The sequence below is a fragment of the Fragaria vesca genome, linkage group LG3, assembly GCF_000184155.1.
Source record: "Fragaria vesca subsp. vesca linkage group LG3, FraVesHawaii_1.0, whole genome shotgun sequence".
Taxonomy (NCBI): domain Eukaryota; kingdom Viridiplantae; phylum Streptophyta; class Magnoliopsida; order Rosales; family Rosaceae; genus Fragaria; species Fragaria vesca.
Window position 1 is genome coordinate 10,215,698 of NC_020493.1, and position 16,541 is coordinate 10,232,238.

The window sequence follows — 16,541 nt, forward strand, 5'->3', positions numbered from 1 at the left end:
ACTACCAACCGTACCAACCGAGTACCAACCGTACCAACTAAGTTGGTATACCAACTTTGACGGTTGGTATTGGTACAAGATTTTGCCTACCAACCTTAAGTTGGTTGGTACATGGTATTGGTAAATAGAGTCGGTATACCTACCAATGCCAGCCCTAGAATAGAGCACCTGGGTTGTTAACAGAAATGTAGAAAGAAACAAAAAGAAGAAAACAAATTGGGTTTAAGATTTGGGTATCTGATGTTTACTGTTTAGTCATTTTAAATGTATAGTCTTGCTTCACTTTATAGGTTGATTATCAATGAGGTAGTTGTTTCTTATATTCTTGTGTGGTAATTGTTAATTGGTGTTGTTGATTGAGTTGCAATCTCTGTTTTGAGAACATTGAACTTTTGGGCTTCTGGGTTTAAATCCCAGAAAAGGTTAGGTGAGTGAGTTTCGGATTAGTTTCTTTTGATGTGACTGTGGAAGCTAATTGATCTTTAATTGTCAACTTTTGTTGGAAATGTTCATTGTGATTGTCATTGTTGTAGACAATGTAGCTTATGTGGTTGAGTTGATAAATGGATAGAATTCTTGTGGGTAAATTTTAGAGAAACTAAATTGTGTTTGTGAGATGTAATGGGAGAAATTGGTCCCTTTTGCTGATGATCATTTCCAGACTAGGGAAAGGGACTTTTTGTTTGTATTTAGTTTGTCATCCTAATGTGTCTTAACCATATCAAATGTGATTGTCTTATCCCTCTGATATCTTGCATAACTCTGTAATGATATTTTAACTCTAGCGGTGGCAGTTATGTTGAATGTTACTGATAAAGTAGTATGGGGTTCACATCCAAAACCAATTGGCAATGGGTGGAGTGGCCCAAACTCTTATTAACCAACAGGCAAGGTCCCATATTCCCGATGTGGGATATATATCTCAACAGTTACAATTATTTGGTTTCCTTATCACGTTAAAAATCTAGCTGCATAACTTTGGTGAGTTCATAAACTTCTGATCACATTGGTGTTGCTTGCTCCATTGTGAGAGAAGTTTGCATCTAATGAAATTTGTGATATTGTATCTGTTAGGCGGATTCAAGAAGTTTCTCAGCTTGACCTGAAATTCTCAACTTTGTAATCTTTGACCTATGAATGCATCATACCAGATATGTCCTAATAATTTTACGATGACACGATGAATAGCTAAGCTTTATGTATTTCTTTGCTGTTATTGTTGGATTTCCAACCCATGTGTTTTTCCTAAGATGTTTGTCTTTTGAGTATGAGAAAGTTTACTCAGTAGGTTTTGGTCTCCTACTAATAGGAGCACAAAGTGTTACGTTTACAATGTATTTCTGACCCTATTTAGCTATGTAATTCCCCTAACAATATTCATATTAACTAAGTTTGTGTTTTTAGGTCATAAATAAAGCCGAGGAGCCCAAAAGAGATGAAAGAGGTGAAATCTTGAAGGAAAAAGAATTCATGTTGTGCAAGGAAAGAAATCAGAAAATCTGTCAGAAATCGTCAGTCAACTTCGACAGAAGATTGTGATTAAATCACAATGATCTAGGAGATGTGCCATATATCAATGGAAAGCTACAAGAGTCTACTTTCCAGAACTTTTTACAGATCGTCAATACCTATTTTGGAGAAGAAGTTATGACCGTTTGAGTGGCCGAAGGTCAGTCTGCCCGAATTTCTGATTTGGACCAAAACTTCTATTTTGAGGCCCAGACCACATTGGTAAGCCCATGGACGAGTTTTGAGGGTTTTATAACCCTAATCACAGCAAAGGAGAGGACGAAGATTAGAGAGGACGAAAAGATTAGAGAGGAGGCCAGCGATCTCACATCATCAAAACCTCCATAGTTGCAGACTCGCACAAGGAAACCGCCAAGCCATCATTGATCTCTCCATCATCCACGGTTTATCTTTCCTTTGTCATCTTTCATTCTCCTTGTGTGTCTTTGCAGCCATGTGTGGCTGAATTCTCTTAGTTAGGGGCAAGGTTTGAAGCCCCAAGAATGTTTTAGATATTGTTTTGAACCTTGGTTTCAAATTATTGAGTCTTTCAAATTGTTTATTTGGTTTTGGTTTATGGAGAACTCTTGCTTGTTTATGTTCATGTATGCGCAACATAGAACATTAAGAACTTGTGAGTGGGGCTAGAAATAGGTTGATTAATCTCCTAAACGGTTAAAATGTCTGTTTCAAAGTAGTGAAACCTATAGGACAATAGGTGAAATCAAATAAAAAGGATTGCATGCTAGGTAGGCGTTCCACACTAGTTTTGCATACTTGTTCAATCACTTTCATTGATCTTAATGCTTAGAATAATTTGTTGATAGGATAGCGTCTATACCTTGATTGGTTATTCTAAAGGCTTAGAAATGGTGCGTTCATCTTGCTTAAGTATTGAAGGGAAGTAATAAGGACTTAAGCAGTGCGTTCACGGTTTATTCTTGATTGATACCGATTTGTGACTTAATGATTGAAGTTTTGGTTGTTAACATGTCTTGAAACATACTTGGTGGTGGATTTCCAAGTCTCTAACGTCTCATCCATCTTGATGTTTTCTGATTTATTTTGTTTCTTTATTTTCTCTTGTTTATAATCACAAAACCTCATATCTCTAGTACTATAATATTTTGTTTTCTCTTGTTTTGTAATTAACGTAATTGTAAAGGTACCCTCAATCCCCGGCTTGTAACGATACCCTTATTTGCTATATACTACAATTAACACAAAAAGGTTTTTAATTGAAACGCCTGGTTTCGGTCGCTATCACCTACTGATGAATGGTGTTCTAATAAGGAAATTAAATCCTTATTGATGATGGTACCTGTAATATAGAGAAGGAGGAGGCATTGCTGTCTACCACTAATAGGAATAGGATTCCTACTTGGTGAAAAGATCTGATATCCTTATGGCTACATTAAGAGGGGTTCAGCTCTTGGGGTTTTGTAGACAAAGAGCAAAGTGTATTCCATTCTCGGTTAGAGGGTGAGAGAGGGCAGAGAGGAGAGAGATAGGAAGAGAAGAGAGAGTCCTTGTTTTCTTATTCTGTCTAATGTACCCATTATTAATATAGTGGAAGAGTGTTTTCTGCCCAGTGGACGTAGGTAAAATTTTTGCTCTTAAATCTGTGTTCTTTTCTCTGTGATTGTTTCTCTTGGTTTGCTGTGCTTGTTTGGGTTTCTTTGACACACATATTGACCAAATTCACAACAGATATAGTCTTATAGACTGCTGAGAAGATATTGACCTCTAACTTGGTGATGGTGGAAGTGTGGTGGTCCCTTTTGGCTGCTATACCTGCAGCGGTTGCAGGATACGCATTTGGAGTGAAGACAAGATGTGATGAACAACAGAAATTAAAGAGTGCTAGAGGAAGGGAGAAGAGTTCTGATGAGATTTTTGTCTGCGAGAGGGTATGCACTTCTAAGAGGATGCTGAAGAAAGTTGGTGCATTCTCAAAGGACCCAATTCCTGATACTTGTGTTACAGTCTGCGGTGTTTCTGAGCTTGATGCATGCGCTGATGCATGTGCACGGACTGTTTGTGTAAACCAACATCAAGTACCAAACTGGAATGACACATGCCTCCAAAGATGTCAGAGTGAGTGTTTGAAACTCTCTTCTTTGATTTCTATTTAGTACATATTCTAACGATTTAAATTAGAAATATCTATCAGAACTGGTTTGATGTAGTATTTGTTACTCACATTGTCTGATTTTCCTCTTAACCATGAATGGTTAAATTGATAAAAGGAATATTAGCTCACAAGTCATAAGCATGGACTACTGTCCTTGACTGCTATTATAGAACCTCTATCAACTTCAAGCTTTAAGCTCTAGGAAAATAGCTTAGTGGGCAGTAGAAAACTGTACCTGAACTGATCACGAGAGCTAATAACAATCACTCTAAAAATGTAGAGAAAAACACTGTTTCGTTAGCTTCTCTCTCCTTTTCCAGCCTTCTTTCTTCTTCTCAGATCTCCCTCTCCCATGTGGTGATTTTCTCTTCATTTTACCTCTAATTTTGGATCAAATCTGTTTATCTCTTACATCTAAAACTCTTAAGATATACTTACAGATCTGTGCTCAAGATGAGTTGCAAGCTTCTGTCTTCCCTTGTTCTCCAAGATCTCCAAACCACTAACAAAGCTCCTTCTTCTATTCTACCTTGCCATGTCATGGAGGATTTTGTTTTCTTCTGCAACCACCTCTACAGATTTGAGTTCATTTGGCTGAGATCTTTTTTGGTTTGGTTGTGGGTGTTCCTCTATACGAGATCTTCTCATAATTGGTCAAGTGGAGAATGTATGGCGGCTTCGGCCGTATCCTCACCTCTGCAGACCACTTTGGTTCTCTATCCATGCTCTCGACTTCCGTCAGAGCTCTGGCGACGAGTCCTCCATGGCGGCTGCGAGTTACAGTTGAAGAAAAAGTTTTTTTAGGGTTTGGATGTATTGGGCTACTTGGGCTTTTATGTTGTAGGCTTTATTTTGTGTAGTTTAATGTCTTTTTCTTGTCTTGATTCTTTATAAATCTGACTTTGGGTGACTTGTTTATGGGTCTACTCATGGTTTTGTTTGGGCCTCCATTTGCCTTTGGGCATTTATAAATATGTTTCATGACCAAAAAAAAGAAACTGAAAGATCACGGAAGTAAACAACATATAAATTCGGGAAAATTTTGGTAAGTGTACCTGAAGTTTGCCCCTCTAGGAATTTCTATACATTACCTCTATCAACAGATGAATTCTTCCCTACAAAATCTCTTTTGCTTAGTGAAAGCCAATCATCACTGTCATTTCTGCAATCTGCTTATCGTCAATGTACTTTTCTTCATGATAAATGCCGGCCATCCAACACATGCAGTCACTCATCAATCAACATCTTTTAGCAACCTTCCAACAACATTCAATATATTTGTAAATGGATGGTGTGCAAATCAATTTTTGGGCTACAATTCCTTCCTAAGACGATTAATAGGATTTCAAATTTTTAGCTTATTTTAATTTGCTTTGATAGTAAAAGAACTCTGGTGAGTTGTGACTTAATGTTTAATCATGCACAGAACTTTCAGCTTTTTTATTATTTTTATTTTTAAATTTGAAATCTTACCCTATATACATGTAGGCAAGCATGCATTGAAGATTTGAAGTGATTGAACCCATAATACACCTAGCTTCCCAAATTTTATATTTTGTGTTTGTCTGTTTGGTTACTCCTTAGTTGCCCTACATTTCTCATGATCTCTACTCTCTGAACTCTGAAGCACTAAATTTCTGCTAATTTGAGAAAATACTTTTTTCAACGTTAATTTACAACAGTGACCATTTTTTTCTCCTCATCTGTGCACATATGTTTAGGCAATTTAAGGTTGTTCAGTTTATGGGGTAGTGATTATAATGGCCATCAATCTGTAATATTGTTGTTTTCGTTCTGAGAGTTTAAAGCTCGTAAACTTAACAGAGGTTAAAGCAAAGGTGAAACTGATACGGAATGCTACTTTTTTTTTTGGTGATGGTAGTTGGGGGGGATGGAGCATTTTTTTGTTGAGTAAATTTTACATATAGTACCCCAACAACCCATTTATCATTTTGAGAAACTATCACATATGTACCTCAACACTAAAACTCAAACCAATTTTAATACATACTCGTCTATAACGGTGTCAAACGTCCATTTCTCAAAGGATATTTTCGTCTCTCAATATTTCAGCTCAGTTTTTTGTTTTTTATTATTTATTATAGCTAAATTTTTGGTGGTTCAACTACAAAAAAAAAAAAAACAAAAAAAACCTTCTATATTTGATGGAAAGCAAGCTATTGCGACTTTAGGTTGTAGTAATATGTATTATGGACGGCAATCGTCTGTAGTAGTAGTGGTGTAACGATGACCTCAATGGATAATTGATCTCTCTCTCACACAAAATGAAAAAAACGTCCCACCACCGAAACTTAAAGCACTTCTTGAACTGCATATCAACCCTCCCCCTCACCTATGCAGTTGAAAGAAAGTTCTCCACAATTCCATCAACTTCAGCCCCAGATTCAAATTATTCAACTCAATCAAATTTGTAGCTCATTAGTCTTTTGATTTGAAGTTACTGTTTATACTTTCTGGATTTTTGTGGCATGGATTTGACTATTTGAGATAGGAAGAGAGGGTACTAAAAGGTTCTTGATGTTCGATGTTGAGGTGCTGATATTATAATTTTTAAAATTGGTATACTAAAATGATAAATGAGCCTTACTTGGGTTACCATTTGTAAATTTTTCTCTTTCTTGTTTAATCGGAGACCTTAGGTTTAGTCAATTTTTGTCATATATCTTGGCAGTTAAGGTTATTTTGAAATCTGCACTCAGTTGTCAATTTCTTGTCTCTTAAGTTTCCGCTTTAAGTTAAACATGTGTGTATTTTGTTCTTTTCGTTTTAGAAGAAACATTTGTCCGATATTAAAAACCAAGACTGATGTGTTAGTGATACATTAATACGTGGTGCTTAGCATAGTGAAGTAACTTGAAGAGAAGTTTGCGGAATCAGATTTGCTGACCAACAAATCTGTGACCAACCAGAGAGAGAGAGAGGGAGAGAGAAGAGAGAAAGATGATTGGTTGGTCACAGCTGACCAACAGATTTCCGAAGTTTGCGTAACTCTACCGACATAGATGTAGAGAGGCCATGCCTCCACGTACTGTATAATCTGGCATTCCTGACAAAGACAATGTCATCAAATCACAAAATGTTATAAACAAGATTGCCTGCTCACACAGCAGCTCATATTTATTGGCATATTAGGTGGGCTACATATCATTTTACTGATATTTAATAATGTTACACTGGATGGGATTGAGTTTTGACCAATCAAAACATTATCCTCTATAAAAAATAACAAAAATTGAAAATTGTGAATTTGTCTACATGCTGAAAGGATCAGGGTCAAGAAAATGTTGTTTAATAGCATGAGTGATGTGTTCCACTTTGTAGCTTTACTGGTTATTTCAAAATCCTTTTCTTCTGGTCCATTTGATCTAAACTTCCTTGTTTGTTAAAGAAATGGTCTAGAGTTGCTTGTTTAGCGAAGACTTGGTTGGGATGAACTAGTTCTAGGCATTTTGATGAACTTGGTATGCCTCTTATAAGAGCTGATTCTTTGGTTGGAGTTCTTGGATAGTTAGGTAACTCTTCTGGTTGTAGTCGTTTGATGGTTAGTTTGTGGGACTCTTCTGTGCTGGATCAGGCAAGTAGCAAATAGCTCACTTATACTGGCATTGGAGTGGTCCTCTGACCTGGTCCACTTATCTTAGTACAGTTCCCTTGTCTGAATCCTGTGTACCTTTTCATACACTTACAGTTAATTGCTAACCGTTGTACCGGTACCTTTAAAATTTATAAGCTATCAGTCTTTCAGTTTTAGTACTACAGTTACCGACCAAATCCATTTTCACCCAGATACAAACTGTACAGGTGATGTAGTTAGAGAATGTGATATCTTCATATTTACTGCCAAGTTTCCTATCTAATAGTATTATATTGTATTGTTTAAATATAACTGCCTAGGAGCATTTTATCATCTTCTTCTACCTTGATGAATGATGGACAAAGCAAAGATGATTCCAGGTATTGAGTTTGAGTAACTACAGATGATTTTGCGCTAGTATATCCTCGACAGTCGATTTTTCTGTTCAACATTCTAATCAACCGTTTATATCCACAGTTGATATCTTCCTTGATATACCAACTGTTGTTTAATTCTTCAGGTAGCAATGTACGTAATGTGCTTGTTCATAAGTTATGCAGGATTGGCCTGTAGGTAAAGAAAAGATATTTATGCAGTATGTCGTTGGTTATTGTTTTTTTGCAGAGTTTCAGTCACTAATAATCGAACATGAGAAGATGTGGTGGGAGAAAGTCCTCAAATAATGATGATTCTTTGCTTTTCTTGTCAACTAATGGAAAAAATATCTTACAAAAATCTTGTGGTCCTGTCGATAGTGTAGGAATTTCTCTGCTCCACTTCCTTGATCTTTGTATGTGTTCATGTCGATGGAATAGGTATTTCTTTGCTTCCTTAGCTCCTTTCGTTAGTCTTTGCATATAATCATTTGGTGTGTACATCGATTTGTGTATATATAAAAAAAAAGATAATAGTATTAGAAAATAGTATTAGAAAATTTTGGTGACATGCAATTTTACGTTTTATTTTTTATAAATTCGACAAACTGTTTCCACAACTTACGAGCTTTGTATGCTAAAAGTTGTTCGCTTTATAACTAACATATGTAATTGAGTTGATAAGAGCTTAGGTGTGGAACTTTAACACCTATCAACTTTTATGTAACCATGCCGAAACTAATTAGAGTTAAATTTTAAATTATTGTTAGTGGTTAGAAGGAGAAAGTGTGACATGAATTTTCAACACATCAATCTCTTCTAAACGGTGAAGGAGAATGGGTTTTAGATTGAGTGGAGCCCCTTCATAGATTAGGCCGGTTACTAAAGTAAGAGTCAAACCAACCCCCGAAAGAGAAAATGAAAAGTCAAATGAAATGGCCGCCTTGTAGCCGCGTGAGCTCAAACTTGATTGCCGACGCACGAGAGCGTGTAGGATCCCATGCTTAATCATATGCCACGTGGAATCATGTGAGAAATGGGACAAGATGGGAAATGTCAGATCCAATGCTGTTAAGAAAAGGACGTACAGATCACTCAAATCTCGTCTCGGCTTTTGGAAATGGAGACGATTTTTCTTCTGTTACAGAAATGTAGGAGATCTTTTTTACTTCAATTTCACTCTATAAGGGGAGATTCTTAGAAATTTTTAATTAGCTGACCGACTCTTCCATTTCCGAGCGTTAGGGCATCTTTCTAAATGCTCATTATTATCACAAATTAAGACTCGATCGATAATCATATTAGTGAATGATTCGAGGATTGTCACGCTAATTTTTTATTAAATAAAAAATAAATAATAATAAATGATCAGTTAACAATAAAGAAGAGCGACAGTTTTCTACCAATAGGCAATAGACAGAAACAATTGAAACAAAAATATGATTGACACTCACAGTTTTATAATTTACACTTTCTCTTTCCTTTTATGATAAATTTTTTTGTAAAAAAGACAAAAAATAAGTTACTAAAAAAAGGAAAATGAAGTGTGAATTATAAAATTTAATTTCTTAAATATACAAATTTAAGATTATCTAATACAATGACGGAAATAGAAAATCCTAATACGTATTTTGAACTGATCATCACATTTTCTAGTATAAAAACAAATCAGTAATTCAGTAACTACTGCGAACGAAAATAGGAGAATATCTCCCGGATAGAAATCATAGAATAGAAGAAGACGAATGAGGAAAGACTAAATAGAATGTTTCCTTGTAAAAATAAAACGATGTAAAAATTCAAATAATTTCCGAAAATTAATAGACATAATTGGAAAAGGTTAACTGAAACGTCTTAAGTCTTAACGTCCCCACCCCAAACACCCAGACACGTCTCACACACTGAACTCCTCTCTCTCTTTATCTCTCTCCCCTGTCGCCACCTCACACGATCAAATCCTTCTCTCTCTCACTATGCTCCTCTGCTGCTGAACCACCACCTTCAGCCAGCCATGTCCAAACTCGTCCCTCTCCTCCTCCTTTTCTCCTTCCTGATCCTCTGCGGCCAATCCCACGGCCGCTTCAGCCTCCCCGAGCCTCGATTGGATCTGCTCTCCGATGGGGTCCACCGATCCGGCACCTCCAGCAGCTTTCTCACTCTCCACCGCCCCTCCTTGTTGAAGGCCGAGTCCACCTGCGACGAGACCTACGGGTTCTTGCCCTGCACCACCACCGTCCTCGGCAACCTCTTCCTCATCCTCGTCTACGGCGCTCTCATGTACACAGCCGCCACCTACCTCTCCCACGGCAGCGAGCTTCTCCTCGAGATTCTCGGCCCCGGGATTATCGGAGGCTTGTTCCTCCCCATTCTCGGCGCTCTTCCCGACGCCATGCTCATTCTCGGTCAGTCCTTTTTCTTTTTCTTTTATCAATTTTGTTTGGTCCGCAAAAAACGAAAATAATATCAGCCAGATATTACATTTTTCGTATTGAATCTTATACAGCCGTCCAAGTTGGGTTTTGTAAGGTGTTTTTTTACTAGTGGGTTATAGGGTCCGGTTTATAGTGGGTTATAGACATGTAGACGCATGAAAGGACGTTAGGAATTGTATTTGCTAATTACATTTTCTGAAGAAAATTACATACCCCTGTCACCTTTTCCGACTCCTGTATTTCAAGCTCTCTGTTTTGAAATGTTTATTTTTATTTTTATTTTTTAATAAGTGGGATTTTTGGTATAGTGCACTTTACAGTTTATACTGTGAATCCTTAGTGGGAAGGAATATAAATCTTATAATATAGTGTGCGCTTTCTGAAATCCTTAGATGAAGAATTACAATAAGAAAAGACCCACTTGTGAATTGTGATTTGTCATTTCGATCTGGTTGCTTTATCCTTGTCCCATATGAATGGACTTCTCTTTTTGCCGGAATACATTCTGGAATCTCATTGAATTGGACTGTGTTTGGCTTAATAAAAGTGAAGGAGGAAGACAGAAGCGAAACAGAATAAAGAGGACATGAGGATGGTTCCTTCATTCCTAGTTTTGTATGTGTAAAGTGGGAGACGTTATATTATCTGATCGATCTCTTTCTACCTTTAGTCTTCCACATCAGACTTGTCTGCCCCTGTTGGAATTTGTGGATACTCGTGTTTTTTTTTGTGCGCATTTTTTTGTTAATTAGATGATCAAATAATAAGTAGCTACTATTTGTTTTTGATACGCTGTATTGTATTGTTTTCAGTATCGGGACTCTCTGGGAGTACGGAAACAGCTCAAGATCAGGTTTCTGTTGGAATGGGCTTGCTAGCTGGGTCGACTGTAATGCTCATCACTGTAGTATGGGGTTCATGTGTTATTATTGGCAAGTGTGATATTGAGAATGGTATTGCCAGAGATAACAAAGATACTAAAGGGTTTAGCTTAACAGGTATTTCCATGTCTTCTTCTCATGTTGTTTGGATCCTACTAGCCATCTACGATAAATGGATTCTTAGATATGATATGCACTTTTTGCACTGAGGAATTATTTAGGTACTCAGATTTCTAGATGAATTGTGAAAATGCAGTGACTCTTGGCTTATGCTTAATTCATGTCAAGGGTGCATCCTTTTCTGCTCGGTCCTTGTGATAGAGTTGTAACCTTCTCCGGGCCCTAATATACCTTCCCAGTCTCTGCTTCACAACAATTCATGATTTTAACAAACAAACTGGAATTGTATATGCAATTGAAAAAACTTACATTTCCTGGGGTTTATTATGTGTTTCAAAAGGATCTTGACTACAGCAATAAATTAAGTAAACAGTATTTACCTTATGCCTACATGCAGTCAGTGATGCTTTTGATGCAGTAACTTTTGCACATTACTAAATAAGTGATCGCATTTGTAGTAGATTTAGTGTACGGGTTCACGCTATATGCCAACCTGACCTAGACTTTTCAGATGAATGTGTTTCTCACTCAAGAATAAAAGGGAAATATCTAGTATGGATAAATTAATTAAATCTCTTCATAATTTCAGGTTCTGGTGTTAGTACTGATATCTGGACTAGCTATTCTGCAATAATAATGGCTGTATCTGTCATCCCATTTATTATTGTTCAATTACCGCAGCTCCTCAGTTCCACTGCAGCAAGACAGTGGGCAGTGCTAATTGGACTAATTTTCTCTCTTGCACTATTGATATCATACTGCACGTATCAGGTAACTGTCATATATTGAAATAACGTGTATTGTTTGTCTGAGAAGTGTTTTAGTTTTCAATTTGCTGGCTTACAAAGACGTGTTTGTTGAACTAATCTTTCGCCTAGATTATAGACGGCTATTTCCTTCATTTAGTTAATGGTGCATATCTAGCAACTTTAATCATTCTTCTTGCTGTTATTTTAGTTTGTTTGTATTTGTCTTAGAAAACATAAAGAAAGGTCACTGGACATCAGTCACATCACATACAGTTGAGAGAACTCTTTTGGGCCCAAATTGGGGGTATTCGTTGTTCTATATCTTTGTTAGGTGTATGTACATTTCGTTCTACAGCAGGATGATTTCTGTCTATATCAATAGAATGGATTCAAAACCATTCTATGGAATGTGATCTTATCTCCTACTACGCTTACTTTATATAGCTTAGCTTGACATCTTGCACGTGATTAGATCTGTTGAGGTTGTTACTTGTTCAAATGATAGTAATGTCAACACTGAAAATTATGTTCCAACAACCTTTTATTCTGAGAAGCAGAACCCCCTTTTCATTCTCTCGGTTCATCTCTTATAGGAATTGGCCTTGATTGTTGCCATTTATGCAAATTGGTTCTGAACCTGTTCTTATTCAGTCTGTAATGTGTTCCAAATTTTCTTGAGACTCTCTGTTTATTTGAGTTAATGTCAATTTTTCATATATTTTGTTGTTGGTATCAGGTATTTCAGCCGTGGATCCAGAGGAGACGCTTTGCTTATGCAAAACACAAGCATGTTATATCAGGACTTCTACAACATCTAAAGATGCGTGCTTTGGGAAGGCTACTTGACGATAATGGTGAACTCGATATAGAAGTTGTAACAAAGTTAGTGTTGTTTAGACTTTATAGAATTTTCCTGTAATTCTCGATGTCTTTACTTTTCTGCCTTTTTTAATTCCTGGAGATTGTTGTAACTGGTTTCTGTACTGATTTTGTGAACGTCAGGTTATTTCATACAATTGATGTGGACAGAGATGATCGTCTTTCACCAGCTGAGTTGAGAGCACTGATAGTTGGAATCCGGTTTGATGAAATAGAGCTGGATAAGGATGATGCTGTAGATAAAGTGATGAAAGATTTTGATACTTCTCGTGATTCTCACATATCGCGTGATGAGTTCATTGCTGGTGTCCGAAAATGGCTTAATGAGGCAAAACATGCAGGAGACTCCAAAACTACCTCTGGTTCTCACACTATGAAATTTTTGAGTGACTTCCATGAGGTAAGATTTTCTTATTGAGACTTTAGGACTTTATTATGATTATAGGCAACTCACCACTTGGAAATATATATACAGCAAACAAAGAAAGAGCATGATCTTGTGGGGGTGGATGAAGATCAAAGTGATGAGGTTGTTGAGGGTGTTGATAATCCCAGGAGGACCTCGATCAAAGCGGGGCTGATGTTGTTAGCCGGAACTCTTATTGCGGCTGCATTTGCTGATCCCCTGGTAGATGCTGTTGATAATTTCTCAGATGCCACAAGCATTCCAACTTTCTTCATTTCATTCATAGCACTACCCCTGGCTACTAATTCTAGTGAGGCTGTATCTGCGATAATCTTTGCCAGTCGTAAAAAGAGAAGGACTGCCTCGCTAACATTTTCTGAGGTTTGTATGTCTTATCTCTTCTCTTTATCTATGATCGCATGGAAACCATAAAATTTACATAGAGAAGCAGAAAAGAAAATGGTTCAATTCGCTTTTCTGCTGGTTGTTTGTGTGCTTTTTTTATTTATTTTTAACATTAATGGTTGACCTAGTGAATGAAAAAATATAACCTCCTTTCCTTGTGTATCTTATGCAGTTGTATGGTGCAGTGACCATGAATAACGTCCTCTGCCTATCGGTATTTTTGGCCCTGGTTTATGTTAGGGGATTAACATGGGACTTCTCAGCTGAAGTCCTTGTCATTGTTATCGTTTGTGTTGTGATGGGTGTTTTTGGCAGCTTACGCACCACCTTCCCTCTTTGGACAACTTCCATCGCATACCTACTTTACCCATTCTCCCTGGTACTGGTTTACGTTCTGGATTATATTTTTGGCTGGTCATAGACTCCGGACGTCATATGGATTCATAGGTTTCATTCTGTTTGTTTCTTATGATTTAGTCTTTAATAATATTACCATTGCGAGTAGGCATTCAGTTCCATTAGCAACTTGGTGAGATGTGTATCTGGTCTGGGTCATACATGAGTATCCAATTTTCTCAATATATGTTAAAGGCTCATTTTGATATTTGATGTTGGTCTATGGCTTCTGTGATCTCCTTTGGGGATCGGAGTTGTACTGAAAAGTTTTTGGTTGCAGACCTCATTGATCCTTAATTAACAACATCAGCTATTTTGTGATCGGGAGGATTTAGGTTGTAACCGAGAATGAGATGATTGAAGCAAGAGGTCATAATTTCATTAATATCAGTTACATGTAATGTTGCCAAATGTCTTCAATCACATTTCTTTAGTCCACCAATCTTAATCTCATTAATAGAATGTTACCAAATGTTCTCAATCACATTTCCTTAGTCCACCAATCATGAGAATCGCAGGAGACTGTAGCCAAGTTTTTTATGGCATTCTATGGCATAGCATTGCTGGCAGTAATATGCCGTTACCTTGTACGTGAAGCTGCATCCTGAAAGAACCAGTGACCATCTAATGATTTATGGAAGTTAAGATGTATGCAGAAGCCTTGAATATAATCCCTCTTTGTATTTAAGACACAAGCATGTGAACTACAGGATGCTAACTATGCATAAATTAGCGCTGCCAATAGTCCCAACATGAACAAGAGCCATCACGAAAATGATGGAACCGATTGGTGTCGCTCACAAAGATTGCTGAATGACAATCACCACAAACCTTGATGTTCTTCTTGATCCGGATGGTGAATCCAAGAGGGTTTAGGGTTTAGAAGCGCAAATGCAAGTGCAAACTTCTCACTGTGAAATTTGCAAGTCAATGTTGTTGTGCATCCTACAAGCACCTGGCAAGGCTCTCCATCCATCTGCTGTGGGTTCAGTGGGCTCTTATGAACTTGTCAGCTCTATCAAGAAGACCTGCTCGGCCAAGAAGATCAACCATTGTAAACATAACGGAAAACTTGTGGTTCTATTTTGAACTATTTCCTCATCAAGTGAAAATAGTACTGTCCTTCATTCAAGAGGTGAGAGTGGCTACAGACAGTAAGAACACAGGAAATATACAATCAGGTTGAATTCCAAACCTAAGCGTTTCTTCAAGAGCTGCACAGTTTCCTTCCCAACCCATGCTGGGCGTATCCCTTACGCATCGTAGTCCAAGAAACAATGCCTCGCTCAACCAAACGGGTCAAATACCTTTCTAGCATCCTCAATGCTGCCCTCGCTCCTCGGCATCCATGTCAAGAAGAGAATTCCCGGCAAAATGAACAAAGGTTAACCATGCCCCCGATTTAATCATATGGCTATAGCGTTAGAGTTGTTGTTTTAGCTCTTGTATTAAAAAAAAAATATTTAGTCCAGACCACCACATGACAAGCCAAGTGATACTTCATGATCATATACCTTTATGCCTCCTCAAAATTTCACTTTTAGAAAAGTTGTATTATTATACATTAAGATATGTAATCATGGTACATCTCTACTAATCTTTCCATTATGTCACCGCTGTGACAAAAACAAATAGTGTCGTCATTAGAGTAATACTCTTTGTTAGTTTGTGTTTGTTTGAATACATGTACGTTGTAGAGATTCTCGATATTATTTCGGGTCTTTATAATCAGGAGTTTAGGTTTCATGTCCCTCCCTTGTATTCCACGGTTTCATTAATGATAGCTTGAGGGCAGCCGCACCAGCCATTTATTCAAAAAAAAAAATGTCACTTTTAATATGCTCTATACACAAGAACTTCCTATAACGGACCAAAATTATATAAGTAAATCGAGTAACAAATGATGCAATATTTACTAAATTGTGCTTGTTATATTATTATGAGGTTTAGGCAAAGTTGGCACTCTCATATTTAAAATCCACACTCATTCTTTTATCTTATAGTAATTTTGATTTTATCTTTATTCACATGTGTGTTGTCTTTTTGTGAAATCTTTAACTATATAAGAAAAGTGAGTGTGGATTGTAAAGTGGGGAATGCATAATGTTTCTCCCCTTATGTGTAACATGGATTGTAACATGTGTGTAAATTTCACTCTCCTGGGCAAAATGTTCCTCCCCCTTGTATTTATACAGTTTTATTAATTGTTTTAGCATGAAGGTTGTTGTTGTAGCTCTTGTATTAATAAATGAATGCCGAGAGATAGTTCATTATTTTGTCGTTATAGCCCTCAAAATTGTGATGTCACTTTAAATGTACAAGAACTTCCTGTACCGGACTTGGAATCTACACAAAAAATCAATCATATATGCCAAGAGTCCACCTTGAGCTGTCTATTCATGCCCGTTGGCCACCAAGTACTTGCTGCAAATAGCTGTGGCTGTTCCCGCCGGGAAGAATAAATGGAAGGATATGATTGTATTTTGTTTAAAAATGACATGTCATGATCTTTTTGATTGGTGGTGTGTTTAGCAGTGGCGTAGCTAGAAACTTTTTACAAGAGGGTCAAATTTTAGATAACTTTTCATATACCGCATAAAATTCTAAATAATGGTTTCTTAGGCATAATAGTCATTCTAGAGCTATTATTGGGAAGGAATT

At 37.1% G+C, this 16,541-nt stretch overlaps 1 protein-coding gene and 1 pseudogene across 2 annotated transcripts in view; both read left to right on the top strand.

Moving 5' to 3' along the window:
* LOC101292394 overlaps nucleotides 1–16,541 on the top strand; it is a 1,325,780-nt pseudogene that overhangs the window by 648,210 nt on the left and 661,029 nt on the right. The window contains exon 124 of the transcript XR_184374.1: nucleotides 3,277–3,545. The product of XR_184374.1 is annotated as an uncharacterized LOC101292394 (transcript). The remainder of the gene's footprint in view (nucleotides 1–3,276; nucleotides 3,546–16,541) is intronic.
* LOC101313777 lies at nucleotides 9,504–15,255 on the top strand. The gene is made up of 7 exons (XM_004294034.1): nucleotides 9,504–10,014; nucleotides 10,857–11,042; nucleotides 11,635–11,816; nucleotides 12,531–12,676; nucleotides 12,797–13,073; nucleotides 13,149–13,460; nucleotides 13,657–15,255. Exons 1-7 carry the CDS (start codon nucleotides 9,624–9,626, stop codon nucleotides 13,903–13,905), a joined length of 1,743 nt encoding a protein of 580 aa, XP_004294082.1. The 5' UTR covers nucleotides 9,504–9,623; the 3' UTR covers nucleotides 13,906–15,255.

Coding starts and splice junctions, on each gene's coding strand:
- LOC101313777 (XM_004294034.1), top strand. CDS start 9,624: ATGTCCAAACTCGTCCCTCTCCTCCTCCTTTTCTCCTTCCTGATCCTC. Junction 11,817..12,530: donor TATCATACTGCACGTATCAG/GTAACTGTCATA, acceptor TGTTGGTATCAG/GTATTTCAGCCGTGGATCCA. Junction 13,461..13,656: donor CCTCGCTAACATTTTCTGAG/GTTTGTATGTCT, acceptor TATCTTATGCAG/TTGTATGGTGCAGTGACCAT.